The sequence below is a fragment of the Mirounga leonina genome, unplaced genomic scaffold (genome assembly GCF_011800145.1).
Source record: "Mirounga leonina isolate KUSES-001 unplaced genomic scaffold, KU_Mleo_1.0 Mir_94, whole genome shotgun sequence".
NCBI lineage: Eukaryota > Metazoa > Chordata > Mammalia > Carnivora > Phocidae > Mirounga > Mirounga leonina.
In genome coordinates, this window is record NW_023270855.1 from 41,743,471 (window position 1) to 41,767,281 (window position 23,811).

General features: G+C 55.4%; 2 protein-coding genes across 7 annotated transcripts in view; both read left to right on the forward strand.

The window, feature by feature from the left end:
- The window catches only part of IP6K2 (inositol hexakisphosphate kinase 2), a 29,731-nt gene extending 18,878 nt beyond the window's left edge, over window positions 1-10,853 (forward strand). For all 4 annotated transcript variants that reach the window (XM_034997967.1, XM_034997968.1, XM_034997969.1 and 1 more), the window contains 5 exons: window positions 861-1,192; window positions 3,120-3,342; window positions 5,880-6,055; window positions 9,454-9,629; window positions 10,080-10,853. In XM_034997967.1, coding sequence (XP_034853858.1) covers window positions 991-1,192; window positions 3,120-3,342; window positions 5,880-6,055; window positions 9,454-9,629; window positions 10,080-10,580 — 1,278 coding nt within the window. In that variant the 5' untranslated portion in view covers window positions 861-990 and the 3' untranslated portion in view covers window positions 10,581-10,853. The remainder of the gene's footprint in view (window positions 1-860; window positions 1,193-3,119; window positions 3,343-5,879; window positions 6,056-9,453; window positions 9,630-10,079) is intronic.
- Window positions 10,854-12,554: 1,701 nt separating this feature from the next.
- NCKIPSD (NCK interacting protein with SH3 domain) lies at window positions 12,555-23,337 on the forward strand. Of its 3 annotated transcripts, XM_034996975.1 has the most exons (14): window positions 12,555-12,805; window positions 15,328-15,437; window positions 15,892-16,096; window positions 16,265-16,355; window positions 16,577-17,067; window positions 18,319-18,489; window positions 18,647-18,733; window positions 18,820-18,958; window positions 19,090-19,170; window positions 19,293-19,421; window positions 19,517-19,609; window positions 19,737-19,909; window positions 22,247-22,280; window positions 22,421-23,337. In XM_034996975.1, the coding sequence occupies exons 1-14, from the start codon at window positions 12,635-12,637 to the stop codon at window positions 22,738-22,740; spliced, it is 2,295 nt and encodes a 764-aa protein (XP_034852866.1). In that variant the 5' UTR covers window positions 12,555-12,634; the 3' UTR covers window positions 22,741-23,337. The 3 variants fall into 3 exon arrangements, with proteins under 3 accessions (XP_034852866.1, XP_034852867.1, XP_034852868.1); XM_034996976.1 differs by lacking the exon at window positions 22,247-22,280; XM_034996977.1 differs by lacking the exon at window positions 22,247-22,280 and having other exon boundaries at window positions 22,481-23,337.
- The last annotated feature ends 474 nt before the right edge of the window (window positions 23,338-23,811 follow it).

A 23,811-nucleotide genomic window follows, 5' to 3' on the forward strand; every position in this document is an offset into this window, starting at 1 on the left:
TGTCTTTGGCCTTTGGGGTTGGAGGGAGGGGAGTGGATACCCTGGGGGAGTAAATCTTACCAGATGGTGAGTAAGCAGGTTTTCCCTTTAACTGCATTTTATAAAAATATAATTAACGACTAAGAACCCTAATGTAATCTAGGATGATGAGGCAGTGTAGGTTCAACATCATTTCTAACAAACGTATCACTCTGATGGGAGATACTGATAACCGGAAGGCAATGGCATGTGTGGGGGCAGGTAGTTTTGTGGGCAGTTATCTTCCTCTCATTTTTGCTCTGAACCTAAAACTACTCTAAAAAATTATTAAAAATATGTATATATGGGGGCGCCTTGGTGGCTCAGTCGGTTAAGCGGCTGCCTTCGCTCAGGTCGTGGTCCCGGGGTCCTGGGATCGAGCCCTGGAATGGAGCCCTGGCGCGGGCTCCCTGCTAAGCGGGAAGGCTGCTTCTCCCTCCGCCCTTCCCCCGGCTCGTGCGCGCGAGCGCGCCCTCGCTCTCTCAAATAAAATCTTTAAAAAAATGTATGAAGTTAATCTTACTAGAAGATGGTAAGATTTAAACTGAATTATTTGGTTTGAAATGGGCCTTTACCTTGCCGTGGCTTTGCATTTTTCCCGCCTAGTGGAGGGCACGGGTAATTTGGGGACACCTGGGGCCAGTCCCTGCGTGTCGGAATCTGGCCCCGCCCCGCGGTATCTCCGGCTGTTTGTTTCTGCGGGAGGAGGCGGAGCCGGGGTGGGCGGCGTGGGCGGGGCCCTGCCTGAGGTCCGGCTGTTTGTCTTTCTGCTGAAGTGCTCTCGGCTCTAAGGCAGTTCCCAGGACGCTTCCAATGCCAGTGTCTCTCTTTGCTTCCGGCAGAGCGCCCTGGCCCGCGCGACGGAGGACTTGAGGCCAGACAGACGGACGCACGGACAGACGACAGACGGAGGACGCGCTGGCCGCTGGACCCCGCTGCCTCCCCCTTCTCCCTGCCGCCTGCGCCTGGAGGATGAGCCCAGCCTTCAGGGCCATGGACGTGGAGCCCCGCACCAAGGGCGTCCTGCTGGAGCCCTTTGTCCACCAGGTCGGGGGGCACTCATGCGTGCTCCGCTTCAACGAGACGACCTTATGCAAGCCCCTGGTTCCGAGGGAGCACCAGTTCTACGAGACCCTCCCAGCCGAGATGCGCAAATTCACTCCCCAGTACAAAGGTGAGCCCCCGCTGCCATAGGGGTCCCCATCGCCTGGCGAGGAGATGCGAGGCGGCGCAGCCGTGGAAGGCCCGGGCAGCCATCCCGGGAGCCCTCACCCCTCCCCTCACTCTTGTGTTTTCCCTCCTCCTCCTCCTCTTGGCCCTGAGCCCAGCGCCTCACACCCTCAGTTTGCAAGCCCTGGTAAGATTGCTCAATTGTTTTGTTTTGTGGATTTGTTTTGAGTTTATTTTTGGTGGAAGTGTAGTTGTGTTTTATGTTCAGGTGTCTCTTGATCACAGTAACCCATAGCCCCCATGGGGGAGCAGCGGGGGAAGACTTTGGGAGGATTTTACCCAGAATCCTTGCAGCCTGCTTTTTGTCCTCCAGGAAACCAGAAGCCCTGGTGATTAGGTAGGCTGGGAGCAGGGTTGAGTCAGATGGAATGCAGGAGTGGGAGGCCTGTGCTGATTAGCTGAAGCCCTTTGCTATTACGGAATGTCCCCGAAATTGCAATGTTATGGCAACCCTTTGATTCACATATGGTGACTCTCTCTTTCTTTTTATAATGCATTTTTGGGGGTGACATCAGCAGCCACCAGCATGGTGTGGTCTTTCCTGGGGTGGGGGGATATTTTGTAAATCAAAGAATCCATTAAAAGAAAGAAATTAAATATACATTGCCTGGTTATACAAAAGACTCTTGAACAACTTAGGTTCTTCTGGGACTGTTGAAACATGCTCTTTGAAGACAGAATGTACTGGGCGCCTCTCTCTGTACTCTGAATATGCATGTGTGTTATGGTGGGGAGGTGGGGGAGTTGAGGGCCCTCACTTGGTCCTTCTCTGTTGTTTTTTCCAGGACAAAGCCAAAGGCCCCTTGTTAGCTGGCCGCCCCTGCCCCCTTTTTCCCCCTGGTTCTTTCCCCATGGCCACAGGGAAGTGTGGTCCCCTGAATTCCCCACCCCAGCTCCTCTGCTCCTCTGCGCCCAGAGCCAGGGACCACCTCAGAAGTGTCATCTCTCTCTGAGCACGCATTCCCCTGCAGCGAGCGAGCGAGCGGGCGGGCAGCAAGGACTGAGCAAATTGAGTGATCCCGGGCCAGAGAGGCCTGGGAGGAAAGGTGTTCAGCCAGTCGGTTGTAAGGCGCTCGTCGGCACCTGCTGAAACGCTCCCACCTGGCAGCCCCCTCCTCAAAGACTGTCTAATTACACTTGGCAGGTTCTAGAGACTCAAGGGGGAGAGCTGCTTTCAAGGCCACCACGCGTCTGTGCTCCCGGCCCGACCCTTTTGCCTTGTGTTCATTTTGTTCTTTTGTGACTGCAAAGACCAATAAAGTAACATGTTTGAGGATAAAAGGCTTGGGGTGCCCACCCGTGTGGGGGTGCTGCAAGAAGCCTTTGCTAGGGTGTCTGTTGTGCTGTGTGGTTTGTTTTGTTTACTCCTTTATTTTGTTTTGCTTGCCCAGTCTTCCCTACCCTTGGATGCTTCTTACCCCTCAGGGCAAACCTTTGTTCCCCCTGTGTTCAGGCTCTGCTTTAAAGCAAACCTCAGGCCTTCAGAGTTTCTGTTTAGGGCATCAAAAAATCCCACAAGATATAAAGAGCAAATGTTTTTACGTCTCTCTTAGGATTAGAAGAATTACATAAAACTTAATAAACATTTTCAATGATGGAAAAATGTGTCTTGTAATTCTTTGGCTCTTGCCTTGTTGAGTGCATCAGAGAGGAAGACTCTCGGCCATGTTTGCTCCCTAATCGCTTGTCTTGTATGGTGTCATCTTTTCTAGCTGTTTTGATATTTGTTAGGTTTGCAGATGAGTTTGGGGCCTCTGGCAACATAGAGACTAAGGAACAGGGTAAGAAAAAAACAAATGTTACAATCATGTTATTTATAACACATCTTCTGTGGAATTAAAAGTTCTCTCTGCTCCTCACCCCCCTTTCAGGTGTGGTGTCTGTACGCTTTGAAGAAGATGAAGACAGGAACTTATGTTTAATAGCATATCCATTAAAGGGGGACCACGGAACTGTGGACAGTGTAGACAATTCAGACTGTGAACCAAAAAGTAAGCTCCTGAGGTGGACAAACAAAAAACATCATGTCCTAGAAACAGAAAAGAGCCCCAAGGACTGGGTGAGGCAGCACAGGAAAGAGGAGAAGATGAAGAGGTAGGTATAAACTGAGGGGGGGGGGCACTCTGTACTCTGTGGAAGGGGAGGTGTCAGGGGATCGTAGTTACAGCCCAGGTCCCTGGAGCTAGGGACTCAAATGATGGACTTAGTAGGTGCCTTGTCACTCAGTGGCCAGTTCCCAGGTGGCAGCTTCTCTTTAATGACTCTCGGTTACACTTTTGAAGTTTGTGTTAAATATTAGCATTTTAAGATGAGTATTTTTGAAATAGAAAATAGAAAAGACATAGTAGATGTTTTCTTAATGTATTATATGTGAAGCTAAAAGGCAATGCATTTATCTCTTCAGCACTGAGGTTACCTTTGGATTGTAGAAATATCACGTTTCTTATTTTTTTTTTAATTTTTCTTTAAAAAAAAAGATGTATTTAGAGAGAGAGCATGCACGCACACATGAGTGTGCAGCGGGGAGGGGCAGAGTGAGAGGTAGAGAGAGAATCTTAAGCAGACTCCCTGCTGAGCTTGGAAGCCTGTGCTGGGCTCGATCTCATGACCCTGAGATCATGACCTGAGCTGAAACCAAGAGTTGGACACTTAACCACCTGAGCCACCTCGGCACCCCAGAAATACCACATTTCTTTCGTATTTTATAATTAGGACAAAAGATAATCACTTGATTTTTCAAATATAGGTTGGGTGTGTACAAAAAGGGAGTTTTGTGCACTTTCTAAAATAAAAATGACTTACCAAATTTATGGAAAGCTTCATAAAAATGTACCTTTTTTTTTAATATTTCATTTATTTGAGAGAGAGCATGGGTTGGGGAGGGGGAGGGGCATAGGGAGAAGGAAAAGCAGACTCCCTGAGGAGCAGGGAGTCCGATGACATGGGGCTTGATCCCAGAACCCTGAGATCATGACCTGAGCTGAAGGCAGATGCTTAACCAACTGAGCCACCCAGGTGCCCCCTTAAAAATGTACCTTTAGGGGCGCCTGGGTGGCTCAGTCGGTTAAGCGACTGCCTTTGGCTCAGGTCATGATCCTGGAGTCCTGGGATTGAGTCCCGCATCGGGCTCCCTGCTCGGCGGGGAGTCTGCTTCTCCCTCTCCCACTCCCCATTTGTGTTCCCTCTCTCGCTGTGTCTTTCTCTGTCAAATAAATAAATAAAATCTTTAAAAAAAAAAAATGTACCTTTAAAAAAAGATTTTAAGTGCAATTTTACCACTTTGGCCTTTGAAAATATATCCTAAGTCTAGGAGCTGATTTTTATTTTATTTGTTTATTTATTTTTAATTAAAAAAAAAACTTTTTTTTAAGTAGGCTCCCTGCCCAGTGGGGAGCCCAGCTTGGGGCTTGAATTCACAACCCTGAGATCAAGACCTGAACTAAGATCAAGAATCAGATGCTTAACAGATTGAGCCACCCAGGCACCCCTAGGAATTGATTTTTAAATGGAAGTTATGAACAAAGGAAAGTACAGACTTAACAATGAATCAGATTTGCACCATATCACCCAAATCCGCTTATATTAATGCAGACATGGAGCGCCTGGGTGGGTCAGTCAGTTAAGTGTCCAACTCTTGATTTTGGCTCAGGTCATGATCTCAGGATCGTGAGGTGGAGCCTGCTTAGGATTCTCTATCTCCCGCTCCCTCTGCCCCTTCCCTGATCTCTGTCAAAAAAAAAAAAAAAAAAAAAAGAGGCAGATATAATGAAGTCATCTAATTTGTTGTTTATTCTGCCTTATAAATGTCATTAGCCTTTTGTTAGGATATAACCTGCTAGTTAATTTATTTTGAAATAAAGTCTAATCATACAAGGTAAAAAAAAAAAAAAAGACTCTGGATTAAATTATGCCATTTTGGATAAACAGCTACAGTGGCAGCTATAAAAGAGTTTTAGTCACTCACTGCTTCCGCAGCTGCCCTGTGCCAGGCCCTGTGCTGCATCCTGGGGATGCAGCAGTAACCGAGACAGGAGCCATCCCAGCACCTCCGGTTGTTCACTGATGGTGAGAGACAAAATGGTCAGTTACGTATCCCTGAAATGTAGGATCCACCTATACAGAGCCTTCCAGGTGCCACTCCTTGGCAGAGCTTGTAAAAATATAAATAATATATATAAATCGAAGTACTTACAATGTAGTTAAGGAAGTTGGCTTATTCCCATGGGATTTCAATTCAGCTTTCCCCAGTCTCCAGCATTTAGAATCAGGGAACCTGCACGTATCAGAAGCCAGGGGGGTGGTACCACCTAGAAGAACCGGGCAGTAAAGGCTGCTTGGGAGGGAGTGGTGGGGGTGCAGGGGAGGAGGCAGAGGCTGTTCTTGCATCTTAGGTTTTCCTTACTATAGCAAAAACAGTGAGCTGGCCCCTTAATTTTTTAAAAATCAACTTTTTGAGGTATAATATACTTAATAATAAAATGTATCCGTTTGAAGTGTTTAATGTATACACTGAAACCACCACCACATCAAGATCTCAAACTTCCCACCACTCCAAAAGTTCTTTCATGCCTCTTTGGCCCTGAATTTTGGTAAGACATTGTGATTTATTGACTTCTTGTCTCCTTACACAGCCATAAATTAGAAGAAGAATTTGAGTGGTTAAAGAAATCTGAAGTCCTGTACTACAGTGTAGAGAAAAAGGGGAATGTCAGTTCCCAGCTTAAACACTATAACCCTTGGAGCATGAAGTGTCACCAGCAACAGTTACAGAGAATGAAGGAGAATGCAAAACATCGGAACCAGTACAGTATCCTTTGTTCACAGAGTATCTCTGCCTTGGGGGAAGAGAGGGTGGGTGAGATCCTAAGAGCGCAGAGAAGTTGGGTTTCTTTTCTAGTCACGGTTGTGCCAGGGCACCCTATGCGGTAACCGCGGGCAGATATCCTTTCCCACAGGAGCAGGGGCTGATCTGGGAACACAGGTGGTGGGGAAGCAGGTGAGGGGCACCCCATGGAGGGACCAACCTGCACCAGGGAGCCTTCAGCCTAGAGTGTAAGGGGCTGATTCGTGTTTTCAGAAGTTCCCTTGCTTACCTGCCAGGGTTGGGGTGGCGGGTGGGTGCTGACCTTTCAGTCCTGGTTCACCAGACTGGCACATGAAGAATAGCACAGGGGCCTTTCTTTTTCCCCCTGCTAGCCCATTAAGCTGTGTTTCACTGATTTCTTTCTTTTTTTAATCTTAGGAGGGGGAAATTCCTCAGAATTGAGCATGCTTTATTTTTTATTTTTAACTTTTTACTTTTTTTATTTACTGATAAATTTATAAATTTTTACACATTTAGTTTTACTGTAACAAAGCAACTTGTACACTTGCATCATCTTTCCTTTCCAGTGAAACAAAAAGAAAATTTAAAAATAAACAGGAACAAAATTACAATAGAGAATGTCAATTCCAAATAAGATCATACGGGTTCTACTGATTCTCCCATCGAGTGGCAGCGGTCAAGTCATCATTGGGAGAGAGTTTTATTTTAAATATTTATTTATTTGACAGAGAGACACAGCGAGAGAGGAACACAAGCAGGGGGAGTGGGAGAGGGAGAAGCAGGCTCTCCACTGAGCAGGGAGCCCGATGCGGGGCTTGATCCCAGGACCCTGGGATCATGACCTAAGCCGAAGGCAGATGCCTAATGACTGAGCCACCCAGGCGCCCCCTACTAGGGGATATTTTAAACATGTTAAACATAGAATAATACTTTGAATTTATAAGTACCAGTGACCCAGGTTCAGCAGTTAACTCACTTATGTGCGACTCCTGCCATGACTGTCTTCTTATACTTAGCACCCTCAGCCGAGCTCTTTCTGAAGTGTTTCATGGATCTCTAGGAGAAGGATATTTTAAGACATTATTACCATTATTGCTCCTTAAAAGTAGACAATAATTCCTTATTATCAAATATCTAGTCTGTCCACATTTTCCTAATTGTCTCATAAATCTGTTTTTACTGATAGATTGTTTGAATGGGGATCCATGTGAGGTTCATATGTTGTATTTGGTCGAAATGTTTAAGTCTTTTTAAATACCCTTTCTGTTTTTTCTTCTTGGAAATTTCTTGTCAAAGAAACTAGGTGTTTGGGGTATCTGGGTTGTGCAGTCAGTTAAGCGGCTGACTCTTGGTTTCAGCTCAGGTCCTGATCTCAGGATCATGAGATCAAGCCCCGAATCGGGCTCTATGCTCAGCAGACAGTCTGCTTGAGACTCTCTCCCTCTCCTCCTCCCCCGCCCAATAAATAAATCTTTAAAAAGAAAAACTAGGTCTTCTAAAGTTTCCCATCATCTGGATTTTACTGATTACATTTCTGTGGTGTCTTTTACATGTTACTCTTTTCCCTCTGTTTCCATTAAGTTGATAATTTGATCTCCAGGTTTGATCAATTCAGGGTCAGTTTTGGGGTGGGGCCAAGAATCCTTCTGCGATGGTATTGGCCGTACGCAAGTGCACTATTTGTCTTTCTCTCCTGTATTGCTGTTGCCTTAGATCATTTTTCCACTAGGCAGTTTTCTAATTTTGTAGTTCCTTAGCTAGAATCTGTAAAGATAAACTTTTTCTCTTCAACTATATGCTTATCCTGAGGTATAGTTGATATAGGAAAGGCAGATTAAATGTTTCTTTTCTTTTATTTACTAAATACTTGGAATAATGGGTGGGTTTTTCAACATCCTCCAAAGGTGACCAGTGAGTTTTTCAGCATCATTATGAATCTGAATTTAAACATACTTGATGTGGTTTAGTCCATTGCAGTTTTTATCTGTACTGATGCACAAATTCTCCCATGTTTGGTCTTTTAAAATAGGCTCTTGAGTCCTTCTGACACAATCACGATAGTCTATGATGACTGTCTTACTTTCTGGTATGAAAAGATGCTCCAGGGCCATGTATGTTTCCTGCTCCAGATGTGAGTTCCTCATTTCTCTAAGGCAGGAGTTACAAGCCTTTTCAGGCGGGGGCCAAATAAATAGTAAATGTTTCAGGCTTTGCAGGCGGTACGGTCTGTCACAGCTCTGCCATTGTGGCACGAAAGTACCCACAGATGATAATGTAAATGAGTGAGCGTGACTGTATCCCAGTAAAACTGTGGTCACCAAGATTTGCATATCATTTAATTTTCATGTGTCGTGAAGTATTATATATATTTTTTGATGACCTAAAAATTTAAGAACAATTTCTAGTTTGCAAGCCATATAAGTAGGGAGCCATAGTTCACCAATGCCTGCCCTAGGAAAACTGGTCTGGGTGCTGGGGTGCTCATACATCTAGCAGGTCATTGTTTCTAGACCTTTTCGGTGCCACAGTGGGGAAATTCACATTTATTATTTTTTAAGATTTTATTTATTTATTTGACAGAGAGAGAGAAACAGGCTCCCCACTGGGCTGAGAAACCTCCTGAGGGGCTCAATCCCAGGACCCTGGGATCATGACCTGAGCTGAAGGCAGATGCTTAACCGACTGAGCCACCCAGATGCCCCAATACACATTTATTTTATTTTATTTTAAAGATTTTATTTATTTATTTATTTATTTATTTATTTATTTATTTATTTATTTATTTATTAGAGAGAGAGAGAGAGACAGAAATAGTGACAGAGAACATGAGTAGGGAGGAGAGGGAGAAACAGGCTCCCCGCTGAGCAGGGAGCCCAATGCGGGGCTCGATCCCAGGACTCCGGGGTCATGGCCCAAGCTGAAGGCAGATGCTCACCTGACTGAGCCACCCAGATGCCCCAATACACATTTATTTTAAAGAGAAAATTTTTCATGAGTTCATATCGATATTTCAGTTCACATATAAGGTTACAGGACTTATTCAATACTCTGTTTATAGAGCGGAACCCTCTTCCCACACCTTGCTGAGTTCAGGAAGTGGTGTGTGTGTGTCTCCCAGACTGGGGGAAGCCCAGGCCTGTGTTGAGTCTGGACCCAGGCAGTTCCCCGACAAGAACTGAATACGCCTTTTAGCCCTCTAGTCAGCCTTGGGCTCCCTACATGGGGGGGATAGCATGCCATTCTGTGGCAGGGCCTTCTGTGGCCTTCTGTGGACTCAGGCTTCTTTGAGACTCTGCGTGCAGGCATTGTGCCCTGGGAGTGCCAAGGCCCCATGCAGCAACACCTTCTCTTTAGAGGGAGGATTGTCCTTAACCACTCAGAATTCATCCTACTGGAAAACCTGACTTCCCGCTATGAGGTGCCTTGTGTCCTGGACCTCAAGATGGGTACCCGCCAGCACGGTGACGATGCTTCAGAAGAGAAGGCAGCCAACCAGATCCGCAAGTGCCAGCAGAGCACATCTGCAGTCATCGGTGTCCGTGTGTGTGGCATGCAGGTGAGGGGGATGCAGGTGTATAGCGTGGGCTGGCTAGGGCATCCAGTAGCTGCCACTCCCGAACCCTGGTGTAGTCCTGTTTTCCCAAGATTCCAGCGTGACTGAGGGAGTCTCTCGCTCTCTGGTTAGGAAGAAAGCATGGCTGCTTGGGTGAACCCTCTGGGGCTCACCTGGTTGACTGAGTCCAGAGCCTCTGGGCAGGAGCGGGAATAAAGGCAAGAAGGTTAGTCCCTCTCCCCCGATCCATACACTAAGCAGGGGTCTGTGGACGGAACCAGGTCAGAGGGCTGCATCCTGAGTGGTGGTTGATCAGAGAGGATAGTGTCTTGTGTGACTGGTGTACTTAGCAGGTTAAAGGATCTGATCCAGGGCTGTCCTGTTGCTGCCGTTCCCCAGGTGCAGGCTTTGAGATGGCTGCCAGTACCTAACCCGCTGGTCTCCCTCCCACAGGTGTACCAGGCAGGCAGTGGGCAGCTTATGTTCATGAACAAGTACCATGGACGGAAGCTATCGGTGCAGGGCTTCAAGGAGGCACTTTTCCAGTTTTTCCACAACGGTCGGTACCTGCGCCGTGAGCTCCTGGGCCCGGTGCTTAAGAAGCTGACTGAGCTCAAGGCCATTTTGGAGGGACAGGAGTCCTACCGCTTCTACTCAAGCTCCCTACTGGTCATCTATGATGGCAAGGAATGGCCTGAGGTGGCCCTGGACTCAGATGCTGAGGACTTGGAGGACCTGTCAGAGGAGTCAGCCGACGAGTCTGCTGGTGCCTATGCCTACAAGCCCATCGGCACCAGCTCAGTGGACGTGCGCATGATCGACTTTGCACACACCACCTGCAGGCTGTATGGCGAGGACAGCGTGGTACATGAGGGCCAGGATGCTGGCTATATCTTTGGGCTCCAGAGCCTGATAGACATTGTCACAGAGATAAGTGAGGAAAGCGGGGAGTGAGCCTGCTGGCTGCACCAGCGCTTGAGACTCTCTGTGTCCCAGGCACAGCTGTGCTGCGTCGGGGAGGAGGCCAGTATGGCCAGGCCGTTGGCCCCTGCAGCCTGGAGCTGATGTGCAGAGGCCTCTGTGAGTCCCAGCCTGAGCCAGCCCCAGCCGCGGTCGGAATCTTTTATTTATTTTAACTATTTCTTCAACATTCCACATTTGATGATGCAGATACCTCTTTCTTCCCTGAGTGTAAATGTTCTAATACAAACCTTTTTGTTAATTGTACACAGTGCTGCTGTCGTTCTTACTAGGGCCGGGCAGCCAGCCCCTTCCCAACCCTCAGAAGCCCCACACATGCTGTCTCCTCCACCCTAGCCTGGGAATAGTCTCCTTGCCACTGCCCCCACCTCATAGACCTACTGAAGTCACCACAGCTTCTTGGCTTGGCCCTTAGGTCCCTTTGGGGCCTTTGCTGGCCTAGCATCCTAGCACCCGCTAAGCAAAGAACTACTTGACTTCTTGATACAGGTCTTTTCCCTCTCCTCCGTGCAGCTTAAGACCAAGTTGGGCAGCATGTGTGCCAGACCTTGGATCCAGCTCCTGCACTGTGATGTCAGGTGTCCTAGAGCCAAACTGGGGCCTTGAGGAGCTGTCAGGCTCTGGTCTGCTGGCAGCCATGGGCTCCACAATAAAAGGTCCTAGGAGGTGGGGGATCCCAGTGAGAAAGGGTGTTCCTCTTAACCACACCACATGTCACCACTGCTACCCACCACTATGCCAGTCTCATCTGTCCAGCTCCAGCCAAGGCAGCCCCTAAGAGCTACTTTGCTAGGAGGGTCCTGGGAGGTGTGGCAGGAGGTCTTGAACTGCAGAACCAGGCACCAGGGAGAAGGGCACAGACCCAAAGCCAAGAAGGTAGGGTCTTGTCCAGTTCTAGCAGGCCCACACCTCCCTGAAACTCCCAGCACCTCCTCTCCAAGGCTCACTATGCCTATGTGCACTATGTCCCAGAACACCCAACTGCATACACTGGCCTGTTTGTGCCCACACCCCCTGCACCCTGGGCCCAGGCTTCCAGTGGGGAATGTGGCTGGACCAGTCCCTGGATGGGAATAGGAGGACCCTTAGGGCCTCTCCCCTGGGTCCTTCCCTTAGGACATCGAGGACAGGTCAGGGCTGACTGGAAAGGTGTGCAGGGTCAAACAAACTCTTATGGCCACAGAGCACCCCCCTCTGCACCCTCACCAGCTCTCCTGTCTGCTCAGAAATAATTTGGAGTTGTAAGTCCTACAAAGACAATAGAGCAATGTGACAGCGACTGGGAGTGTGATGACCTTATGCTGTGAGGGAGGGAAGTGAGTCCCAGGCAAAGGAAACCATATGCAAGGACCCACATTAGAGGAGTAGAGAGAAGCTAGTGAAGAGAGGAAGTGGGTGGGCAGCGAGGACGGGAGGACTTTGGACTGGGGAATGGCTAACCTCGTTTCGGTGCGTGCGGCTGGAGTACGGACCCCGTGGAAAGGGGTCATGCGGCCTGCAGACACCAGGGAGACGGGTCCCCGCGGGCGCCTCCAAGTGTTGGATCAGCGAGATGCAACAATGGGACTACGCTACCGTTAGTAGGTCGCGACCCACTCTCCCGGCGTGGCGGGGACGCTCGGGACTAGAGCGCAGGACACAGGCTCTGCCGTTGGGCTGCGGGCGGAGCGCTCCTTCGGGAGGTCGAACGGGTCGCAGCACCGGGCTTGAGTGGAGGGCCAGGCGGGAGAAGCTGGGATGGGTTCGCCGGGAGGGTACGGAGCGAGGGGTCGGAGGCTCGGATCCTGAAGGGGTCCGTACCCGACCGGCGGCGGACTCGAGCTGCGCCGCTTGGAACCGCCAGGGGGCGCCGCGATGCGCGCGGGGGCCGCCCCACTCCCGAGGCGGGGCTGCGGCGGGCGGGCGGGTGCGCGCACGCGTCGTGTGTCACGGGGCGGGGCGGGGCGATCGCGGTGTTCCCGGCCTGGCGTCCTGGTTCCGCAGCCCCCCGCCGCCTCCACTGCCCCGGCGCGGCCCGGCCCGGCCCCATGTATCGTGCGCTCTACGCGTTCCGCTCGGCGGAGCCCAACGCGCTGGCGTTCGCCGCGGGCGAGACCTTCCTGGTGCTGGAACGCAGCAGCGCGCACTGGTGGCTGGCGGCGCGGGCGCGCAGTGGCGAGACGGGCTACGTGCCGCCCGCCTACCTGCGCCGCCTGCAGGTGAGTGTTCCCCTCCCCGGCCCGACCTCCGCGGTCCCTAGACTGGGCCCCATCACAGGCTCTCGGTATCGACCCCGGATGCCCCAGCCCCGCCGGGACCTCCCGCAGATAGGCAGTCTGACCCTGAGATCCCAGACTCACGAGGACTGGGACCCCAAGACCCGCACCCCCACAAAAGGCCAGGCCCTTGACAGCCAACTCTGAGGACACTAGACCTGCAAGCCTAACTCAGGGACTGAGAGACTCCTTGGCATCCCAGACGCATTGAGACCAAATATCTGAAGCCCCATCTGAGTAGAATTCAAGACTCAGTCCTGAGATTCCACTACCGCCGAATTCTGATCAGTTCCCCAGATCCCTGAGACCCCAGACCCATAATCGGTCCTTTCCCTGGATCCCCCGGATCCCACACTCTTGCCTCCCACCCTCAGACCCCCAACTGGAGCCACTGCCTCCATCACTGAGACCGGGGCCACCCTGGACACCACCTGTTTCCCCAGCCATCCTCTGTGTCCTCACTCCCTGCACTGAGACCCTGGAGCCCCTAGATGACCCAGCAAACCTTGAGGCCTCAGTGTCTTTCACTCTCCTGTCCTCAGCCACCCCCTAAGCTGTTCTTCAGACCACCCCCGACCCTCTTGGAACCAAAGATCTCAGCCCCTGTTGGCACTCCCTGGCACTACTCTCCCCACCCCCATCACAAGCCTCAGGCCCTGACTTTTCAGACTAATTTTCTCTGAAATTGAAAAGCCCCATCCCTCCTTGTCCACAGCCTGGGGTGGAAGGCTTGTGAGGCATTGTGAGGCATTGTGAGGCATTGTGAGGAAGTGAGACCTCTTCATGGCTTCCCCTGGTTTGACTATGGCCCTGTTTCCTTCCAGTGGAGGCTACATCTCCAGTTCCTGTTTCCCCAAGAATAGTCCTGCAGTGGGGGCTGGGGTGCAGTGTCTCCAGCTGGTCTCTTCTGACCTCCGGGGAAAGGAGGGCCTGGAGCCTCCAGGCCTGGCCTGTGCCAGACACCCCCGCCCCATCCTAGTCCCTCGTCTTTAGGAAACATCCTGTCCCAGCCCAGTTCAGGACAGAAATAACAGGATAAATTTGGAGATGTCATCTGGTCTTAGCAGAGGGAATGGGCCCTGGGCCTTGGACCCTCAGCTTACTCCCTTCTAGGAGTGCCTGGGGTGTGACTGGGGCCCTGGACACTAGGGCTGCTGGCTCTGGAGTGAGCATGTCAGACCCAGCCTCTCTGGGGTTGGGGGCTTGTTGGAAGCCTCTTCTTCAGGGGCCTGTGAGGATCCTGTCCTGGGCTAGTGGGGCTTGGTGCTTGGGGAGGGCGGAGAGGCTACCATCCCCTTGTAGTCTCTTTCTGTGTATCTCCTGGTCTCTGTCCCCCTAACTCTGTCTGTGTCTGCCATTCCGACTCTCCCCCTTTCTCTGTCTCTGGCTCTCAATTTCTTTCTGCGTTGTCTCCCTCTGCCTGTCTCCCTCTCTCTCCCTCCCTTCCTCACTCCCCTTCTCTCTCTTTCTTGTTTTCTATGGGTATGTGTTTGTTTTTCTGTCCCCCTTTCTGTCTGCTATCTCCCTGCATTCTGGCATACCCCGTGCTACCTGGAGGGCTTTGCTGACCTCTGTATCCATCTGTCTGTCCCCATCAGGGACGCTTCTTCGACCCCGCTTGGAGTGACGTCACCTCAGTTCTGAGACTTCCGTGTAGCCTGGTGAACCATCATGGACAGGGGAGGGCTGGAGGTGGATGGTCCCACAGCTCCCACCCCCCACTCCTCACACCACGCCAGGCTGGCTGGGTTGATTAGACCCCTGAGTTGCTGTGTCTGGCAGCACGGAATCTGGGACAGGGGCCAGGCCCCTCTCTTATGTCCATCCTTTGCCACAAACACAGAACTGCTGCTTCCCAGGGCAAGTCTGGAAGATTCCTGGAATAACTAGGGAGAATGAGGGCTAGAAGCAGGGGTGGAAAGAGGGGATCCCTTTGGCCCATCCTCAGCTGGTCCCTCAGGCCCATCTCTGGGGTCTGCAGAAGGCTCTGCAAGGACAGGGCTATTCTGGAGTGTGACCTTGGTTTGGAGAAGGATCAGTAAGATCCAGAGTGATTTGTTAAGGGTTCCAGACACTAGAGGCTCCCTGCTTGCCATGTCAGCCTGGGCTCTGAGCCAAGCCTGGGGATAGACTAGGTATGTGCTCCTGGTCTCAAGCTGGGGGTCCCTGGGCTGTGTTTTTGCTCTAGACCCCTGGTGTTCAGAGACAGCTGAGAGCCTCACTCTGGGGCCTGACTGGGACCCCAATACGTAAAGCAGCAGCATGGGGCCACCCCGTGCCCCAGCTCCCTGAGTAACACAGTTTGAGAACCTTACTTCATAGTGTAGTTCAGCTTTCTACACTCATGTCTAGCATTCCAGGCTTTAGCTGTAACAGTCCTCTGCCCTGGGCTCCATCCTAGGCTGGGTCTGGGCTCACGCTCTCTAGGCCCCCAGGTCTAACTGTGCACCCTTGCCCCCGGCCAGGGCCTGGAGCAGGATGTCCTCCAAGCCATTGACCGGGCCATTGAGGCGGTGCACAATGCAGCCATGCGGGATGGTGGCAAGTACAGCCTGGAGCAGCGCGGGGTCCTTCAGTGAGTGTGGGGGAGGGGAGGAAGAGGGCACCCGCCACCTCCCTGCCCCAGTGAGCACAGTCGGGTGGGGGTCCTTCAGTGAGGACTGGGGAGGTCTGGAAGGCAGAGTTGGGGCTAGGGCAGAGTGGGGTGGAGCATGAGGGAGGTGGGAGGAGCCTGGGCTGTGAGCCGCGCCCCGCCCCGCATCCCATAAGGAGCCTGTGAGGACTTCAGGAGTTTTTTTTTTTTTTAAAGATTTTATTTATTTATTTGACAGAGAGCATGAGAGGGGGGAGGGTCAGAGGGAGAAGCAGACTCCCTGCTGAGCAGGGAGCCCGATGCGGGACTCGATCCCGGGACTCCAGGATCATGACCTGAGCCGAAGGCAGTCGCTCAACCAACTGAGCCACCCAGGCGCCCGGACTTCAGGAGTTTTAAGGTCACTCACCCAGTAAGCTCCCTGCCCCTCCATCAGGAAGCTGATCCACCATCGGAAAGAGACCCTGGCCCGCAGAGGCCCCTCAGCCCCGAGTCCCGCAGCTATGACCGCGTCCTCCAGTGACCACCATTTGGATGCTGCTGCTGCCAGGCAGCCCAATGGGATGTGTCGAGCTGGCTTCGAGTGGCAGCACAGCCTGCCCAGTTCCGAGTATCTCGGGGCAGATGGAGGCCTCTACCAGGTACGGGGTGAGGTTACCCTGGGGAAGGGAGGTGAGTGGAGCTTAAGGCTGGGTCCAGAGGCTCCGAGAGTCCCCTCGGGTCAGGGAGGCAGAGCCGTAGCCCTGCCCCTGGCAAGAGCCCAGGGCCCTAGCCAGGCCGGTACCCCAGCTGGCAGCCTGTCCTCCTAGATCCCACCACAGCCTCGCCGAGCAGCGCCCGACACGCCACCCCCGCCTGTGAAGCGCCGAGACCGGGAGGCCCTGATGGCCCCAGGAAGTGGTGAGAAGGCAGGGTTGGGGCAGTTTGGCGGGGCGGGGGGGCCGGCACCCTGTGCGTGGCCCGGCTGCTCTGCCTGTGTCAGGAAGTTAGGGCCTCTGGGCTTGGCGGGGCGGGTCTGGCAGAGAAACCAGGCCCTGTCCTGGGAGGGGCGGGGCTCAGGGCCTGGAGGGGTAAGGGACCCAGGGGGCTGTCCCAGCACAGCATCCACTCTCTGCCCACAGGCGGCCGCAACACCACGCCCTCCGGGGCCAGTTCTGTGTCCAGTGGCTCCTCAGTCAGCAGCACCTCCCTTGACACGCTATGTACCGGCTCTAGCTCGTCTGAGCTGGGCCCCAGCTGCTCACCCACGCCCCCGCCCGTGCCCCGCCGAGGCATCCATACCACTGTGTCCCAAGCTCAGCCCCCTCCCTCCAAGGTGCCAGCCCCCGAGCCCCCTCCAGAGGAGGTGGCGGTTGATACAACCTCAGCCTCTGATGAGCTGGAGGCCCTGGGTGCACTGAGCCTGGGGACCACAGAGGAGAAGGTGGTGGCTGAGACTGCCGTGCCCAGGACCATCGGGGCAGAGCTGATGGAGCTCGTGCGGAGAAACACTGGCCTGAGCCACGAGCTATGCCGTGTGGCCATTGGCGTCGTGGTGGGTCACATCCAGGCCTCCGTACCGGCTAGCTCGCCTGTCATGGAGCAGGTCCTCCTCTCGCTGGTAGAGGGCAAGGTGAGGGTGGGCGGCGGGGCCAGGGGGCCTCCCCATCCTCGGGCCGCCCCGCTTCCCCTGCCCCATTCCCACCCTCACACTTGTGTCCAGCCTTGCCTTGACAGTAGCTCGGCCTTCATTGTGGTGGGTGCTGGGGACGTTTGAGCTGATCCCTGGAGGAGAAAGGGAGGAAGAGCATTCCAGGCAGAGGCTTAGCCTGGGCAAGGGCCATAAGGCAGGCCCACGCTTGGCTCGCGGGGGAGGCGGAACAAGGCCAGCATGGCTGTACCACGGGGAGTGAGGGAACAGGTGGTGTGGGAGGAGGTGCGACTCGGAGCAGGTGACAGATGAGACCAGATGTGAGTGGCCCAGAGTCTTCTCTGGCTGCGGGGGGGGTAATGGACACGGCATGAGAGAGGGCAGTGCCTTGCTGGCCTTGGCAGCGGAGAGGGAGCTGTGGCGGAGGCCTCAGGACTGACTCAGGGGTGAGTCAGGTGTGTGGGCATCGTGGGGGGCGTGGGATGCTTTGCCAAGGTTGGGGCACTGGACAGAAAGCAGGATCGGAGGGCAGTGATCCGTTTCCATATGGGGACCAGATGGGCCCAGGGTCCCTCCTTAGGGCCCCAGGACCCGGCAGCCATGGGGTGGGGGGCGGGTGGAGCAGCAGGTCAACGGGCTTGTTGTCTGTGCTGGGCATGGCGGGTGCTCATCAGGCAGGAAGTACTTGGGAGCTGGAAGGCGGGGCGATGACAAGGCCTGGTGGCACGTTGTGTGGATTCGGAGGGTAGCATCTCAGTCACATTTAGGCAGTGGCAGAGTCGGTGGCCTTCCTCGCAGAAGATGTTTATGCAGGGCTGGGATGAGAGGTGGGTTGTTGGAAGGTGCCCCGCAGATGTGTCCCGTGCAGAATCTGGTCCCAGCAGGTTATCAAGACTGGGGGCAGTAGAGTTACTTGCAGAGGGGCTGTGGAACTGGGCTGGTGCCCTTGGGAGCCTCGGTGTTGAGGTGTGGGCCGTGGGAACAGGTCTTTCGTGGGAGCTCGAGGCGGGGCAGAGGGAAGAAAGAAAGAGAACCAGGGCCTGGTCCCCTCACAGGTTCTGGGAGGCCACAAACGAGGAACCGCTCTGAGAGGTGAGGCTGGGGACCCTTGCCTGATGTTGGCCTGGAGCTCATGCCCGTGACATCCTCAGGGTCTGGGTTGACTTCCAAGCCTTGGGGGCTTCCTGGAGATGGGGAGGGGCAAGGAGTGTGCTGAGCCATGCCTCCCCCCAGGACCTGAGCACTGCCCTGCCCTCAGGGCAGGTCTGCCATGACCAGCAGCGGCTGGAGGTGATCTTTGCAGACCTGGCTCGGCGGAAGGACGATGCCCAGCAGCGCAGCTGGGCCCTGTATGAGGACGAGGGTGTCATCCGCTGCTACCTGGAGGAGCTGCTGCACATTCTGGTGCGGGGTGGGGGCCCACGGGTGTCCCACCCCCGCCCCCCACCCTGCGCCACCCCCGTCCAGTGCTCAGGAGTCTCCCCTGCGGGTACTCAGACCGCTCGTGCGTGGCCGCGCGGCTCACACGGAGTGAGTCTGTCACGCTTCCTCCTCCCCACAGACCGACGCAGACCCGGAGGTTTGCAAGAAGATGTGCAAGAGAAACGAGTTCGAGTCTGTCCTGGCCTTGGTGGCCTACTACCAAATGGTGTGTGCGAGGCCGCAGGGCGGGGGCGGGGAGGCACCCGGGCAGAGGGGGCGGTTCCGGGCACTGAGCGCGGGGTCTCCTGCCAGGAGCACCGGGCGTCACTGCGGCTGCTGCTGCTCAGGTGCTTCGGCGCCATGTGCAGCCTGGATGCGCTCGTCATCTCCACCCTCGTGTCGTCTGTGCTGCCTGTGGAGCTGGCCCGGGACATGCAGACAGACACGCAGGGTGAGGCGGGGTGGGGCGGGGGCGGGGCCTCCTGCGCGGGGGGGGGGGGGGGGGGGCCCGCCCCCCCGCGGGGGGGGGGGGGGGCGTTCCCACCACCCGCCGGGGCTCTCACCGCCTGCCTTGCCCTCCAGATCACCAGAAGCTCTGCTACTCGGCCCTCATCCTGGCCATGGTCTTCTCCATGGGGGAGGCAGTGCCCTACGCGCACTACGGTGAGCGCGCCGGGAGCCCGAGGGCCTGGGGACCCACCGCCCGGGGTGACGGGGACCCAGGGGGCTGCGTGGGGAGGGCGCAGAGGCGGGGAGGCCTCAGGTCCTGTGCGCCCCCCTCCCAGAGCACCTGGGCACGCCCTTCGCCCAGTTCCTGCTGAGCATCGTGGAGGACGGGCTGCCCCTGGACACCACAGAGCAGCTGCCGGATCTGTGCATGAACCTGCTTCTAGCGCTCAACCTGCACCTGCCAGGTGGGAGTGGGGCCCGGCGGGAGCGGGGCAGACCAGCGAGGGGGCGCTCCCCGCTTGCTGCCCGTGCGCTGGTCTACACCCGTGTCCGTCCTCAGCCCCTGACCAGAACGTCGTCATGAGCGCCCTGAGCAAACACTCCAACGTCAAGATCTTCTCCGAGAAGCTGCTCTTGCTTCTGAACAGAGGGGGTGAGGGCCCGGGAACCTGTGTGATGCCACTGCCCTGTCGTTTGGCTCCGTGGCCCCCGACACTCTCCGCAGTGCCCCAGGACCCCCCACAACCACCGCCCTGACCCCTCCTCCCCCTGCCTCCTAGACGACCCCGTGCGCATCTTCAAACACGAGCCGCAGCCGCCGCACTCCATCCTCAAGTTCCTGCAGGACGTGTTCGCCAGCCCAGCCACAGCCGCGATCTTCTACCACACAGACATGATGGCGCTCATCGACATCACTGTGCGCCACATCGCGGACCTGTCACCCGGAGACAAGGTGCCCGGACGTGGCTGCGGCGGGGGTGGGAGCTGTGCAAAAGCTGCAACAAAATGCAGGGGAGACAGGCCACTGAATGGAGACTGGGGGCAGGGTGCAGCTGCAGCCAGGCCGGTGTGGGGGCCGCTCAGAAACCATGGCAGGTGTGCCCTGACCCACAGGAGCCCTGGTGAGCCGATGTGGGCCAGGCTGCCTGGACGGAGCTGGGGTGGAGGAAGCCGGGCGGTCAGGCAGGAGGAGGTGGCATTTCCACAAGGCCTCAGAGGCTGCAGCGGGAGAGGAGGGGATGTGGCCTGACTGACACCCCAAATGGAGTGCAGACTACATGAGAGCCCAGGGGAGGTGGGAGGCCTGCAAGGAAGCAGCCGCAGCCGTCACGGCGGCCCGGGTGGGCGGTGAGAGGCCGTGGCTGTGGGCGGTGAGGTCAGGTTTGCGTGTATTGGCGGTGAGTCCTGGGGTTTGCCCTGGACTTCTGTCAGGCAACCAGGTGGATGAAGAGTGATTGCTGAGGCGGGGAAGCACGGGGAGGAGGCAGAAGATAGGGTTGTGTTCTGATGTGTCAAGACTGAGAAGATAGCCGCTAGTCGTCCAGGTACGGAGCCCGTTGGGGAGCAGTGGAGCTGAGTTGGGACTGGAGAGAGACAGCGTGGAGTTGCCTGTGCACACGTGTGATGGGGAAGCCTGCTTCGCTGCCACCGCCGAGGGCGTGAGGTGGACAGGTCAGAGGGAAGCTCAGGCCTCAGCTCAGGGCACAGTGGGGACAGGTAGGGAGGAACCCAGGAGAAAACCCAGAGAGCAGGAGCCCAAAGCGGGGTTTGGAGGAGGTGGAGATGAGCTGTTTCCACAGTTAGGAGCCTGAGTAGGACAGAGGCTGCGAATTGGCCGTTGAAATTGCCCCCCAGAGGCCAGAGGTGACTGACAAGCAGTATCTGCAGAGTGGAGGGAAGAGGGTCCAAATAGAACGTGCAAGAGAGAATTTGAACTTGGAGGGGAGTGAGGGGGACATTGGAAGCCGTAAATGGAGACAACTGCTGTGAGTCTTTCTATGAAGGGAGCAGAAGAGCGGGGGTGCCCCTGGAGGGAGATGTGGGGGTCAGGAAAGGTTTTAAAGGTAGAAGATGCTGGTGCCGGTCTCTGGGCCAGAGGGAATGATCCAGTAGACATCAAGAAATGGCTGACGTGTCCAGGAGAGTGGGCCAGTGCTGGAGTGAGGTAGATCGGGCAGTGGGGGGAGCCCAGGCCTGTGGGGGGATGCCTCCCCCAAATGGGAGCCAGGGCAGCTCATTATGGCTGGGACAGGTGAGATGCAGGTGCTGGGAGGGGAGAACAAGAGCTTTCCGAAAGATCGCTTGTTTTCTCCACAAAGCACAAGGCTGGCTGTCCAGGCACTTTGGATCTGGAAAACCGGCAGAAGGAGGTGGGCAGTGATCCTTAAGGGTGCGTGAATGTAGCAGAGGAAAGAGGCGGGAGTCCAGGGCAGTGGTGTACGTCCATCTGAGGCTTGTGGTAGGGAAGGAAGTTCGGGCCTGCGTGCGGCCTTGGGGCTGCCGACTGCTTAGACGCTGGGCGCTGATTTGCAGGCGCTGCGGTCTGACCAGGGTTGGGGGTCACAGGGTGACGCTGCCTGAAGAAGGTATTGACTCCTCGAAGTACAGGTAGAGAGGGAGGGGAGGGATGGTGACAGGGATGATGAGGGGGGCAGACAGAGGGAAAGTGCTGGGGTCGGGTCAGTGGATTGGGTATCTCAGGAAAAAGGAACAGCTGGGGTGTCAGAATCGAGGGGCTGTTGAAGCTTTTTCAACCTAAAGGTGCTGGGGTGGGGGATGTTGGCGCTGGACTGAGGGCATGTGTGGAAGGTAGGATGGTGGCCAGGGCCTAGGGGTGGGTATCAGCGAGGACACATGTGTTTCTGGCCTGTGCGTTTAGATGGACGGCTGAGCTCTTTAGTAAGAAAAGAAAAAACCCTGAGAAAGCCTTCAGTTTGGGGAAGATGGGGAAGGTCATGAATTTGATGGTGCACACGTGTGGCGGAGGTCTTTTGAGGCACGTGGGAGATGAGAAGTGGGCAGTTGAAACTCTCATCTGGAGCTCCCTGGAGAGGTCTAGGCCAGAGGTGTGAGTGTGGGTCATTACCTGAAGCTGTGAGTGTGAGTGAGATCTTCCAGGGTGAGAGGAAGCAGGGGACCTCTGACCGGACAGCGGCCCCGTGAGGGCCCAGCGGTAAAGACGGGCAGGACCTGGCCGCTTCCCCTGGCCACGTCTCCGAGCCATCCCGTGGGCTGGCCCCGTTCTGGGACTGCCTGTGTCTGGGACGATCCATTCATTTCACTTACTCAGCGGCTCTCAACGGCCAGCTCTGGGCCAGGCACAGGTGGGTGCTGGGGCTGCAGCCCTGATCTTCAGTGCCGTGAGCTGGCCCACGGCCCGGGGGCGCACGTGGCGGCCTGTTCCTGTCGGGCGGCAGTGGGAGCGCCTCGCCGGGGTCCCTGAGCTCAGCCGCTCCTCCCACAGCTGCGCGTGGAGTACCTGTCCCTGATGCGCGCAGTGATCCGCTCCACGCCCTACCTGCAGCACTGCCACCGGCTCCCCGACCTGCAGGCCACCCTGCGGCGCATCCTGAACGAAGAGGAGGCCTCACCGCAAGGCCAGATGGACCGCATGATTGTCCGAGAGATGTGCAAGGAATTCCCCGTGCTGGGCGAGGACCCCAGCTAGCGCCTCCCTTCCCTCCCTTCCCTGCAGCCCTGGTCGGGGTGCAGGGGATGCGGAGGCGTGGCCCTCAGAATGTTTTGCACAGACGGGGTGGGGGAGGTGGTGGTGGAGGGACCTGAGCAGGGCTCCCCCCTCCCCGGAAGTAGAGTCGATGCGAGGGGCCAAGTGCAGGATTGGGGACCACGCTCTGGGAGCTCCGCTGGGGCAGAGGGCCTGTGTGAGCTGAAGCCCCTCCATCTCCCGGTAGGCTGCCTCTTCAGCATGCCCCCTCCCCTCAGATCAGATGCACACTCAGAGTCCTGCTCCTACTCCAGGCTGGGCCAGAGCCCCCCATCCCTGCCCTGCCTAGTCTGGGTCCCGGGGCCTCAGCAAGCCACGTCGTTGGGGTCAGGGGAGGCGCCACCCACCAGCTCTGTTCTTTGCCTTAGCTTCGCAGTGAGTGCTGCTCATGTGCCCCCCCCCGCCGTGGGGGTCGCTTTCCCTTGCTCCCACCCCCAGAGGTCTTTGCCAAGCAGCTGCTTCGAGCACAGAATCTTAGAGACGGGCCATCTATTCTGGAGCGCCACCGAATAGGGTGATGGCACTGAGAAAGCCAACGACAGAGTCTATTTTCTCCGTAAAAACAGACTGAAAAGCCATGTGTATTTTCCCGTGTGCTGTAGCTCACCTTCGGAAATAAATCACAGGCATCCGGAAACGGGCTGTGTGATCAGCAACCCCGCCTGATCCTGGGTTGGGGCCTCAGGACCTTGTCGCTTGCTTGCTCTGACCTCTCCAGAGTGAGGAGGGGATGGTCCCTAACAGGCCTGTCCATCAAGGTCCCTTGAGCCCTGTTCCAGCCTCTCTCCCCGAGTTCCCATTTCTCCCGGGCCACAGCTAAGCCAGTGAGTGCCCCGCCGCCTGTTGGCAGGTGACTGTCCTTGCAGACCTCACTTCTCCCGTGTTGAAACCCTACCCTTCGTAGCTGTTCTCCAGTGAAGCGGGCCCCACCGCAGCCCCTGCCTCCCTGCACGTGCAGGCCCTGCCCGGCTTGGTCGCCTTCCTCGTTTGTCAGTGGGTCCAACAAGATCCCCTCATTTTGCAGCCTCAGAGATTTTACCCTACATTACAGTAGGGCAAAAAGAGTATCTCAACAGGCGTGGGGTTCAGTTTGCACTCCTGTTGGCGGACAGTCGGGGACCATCTGGGAA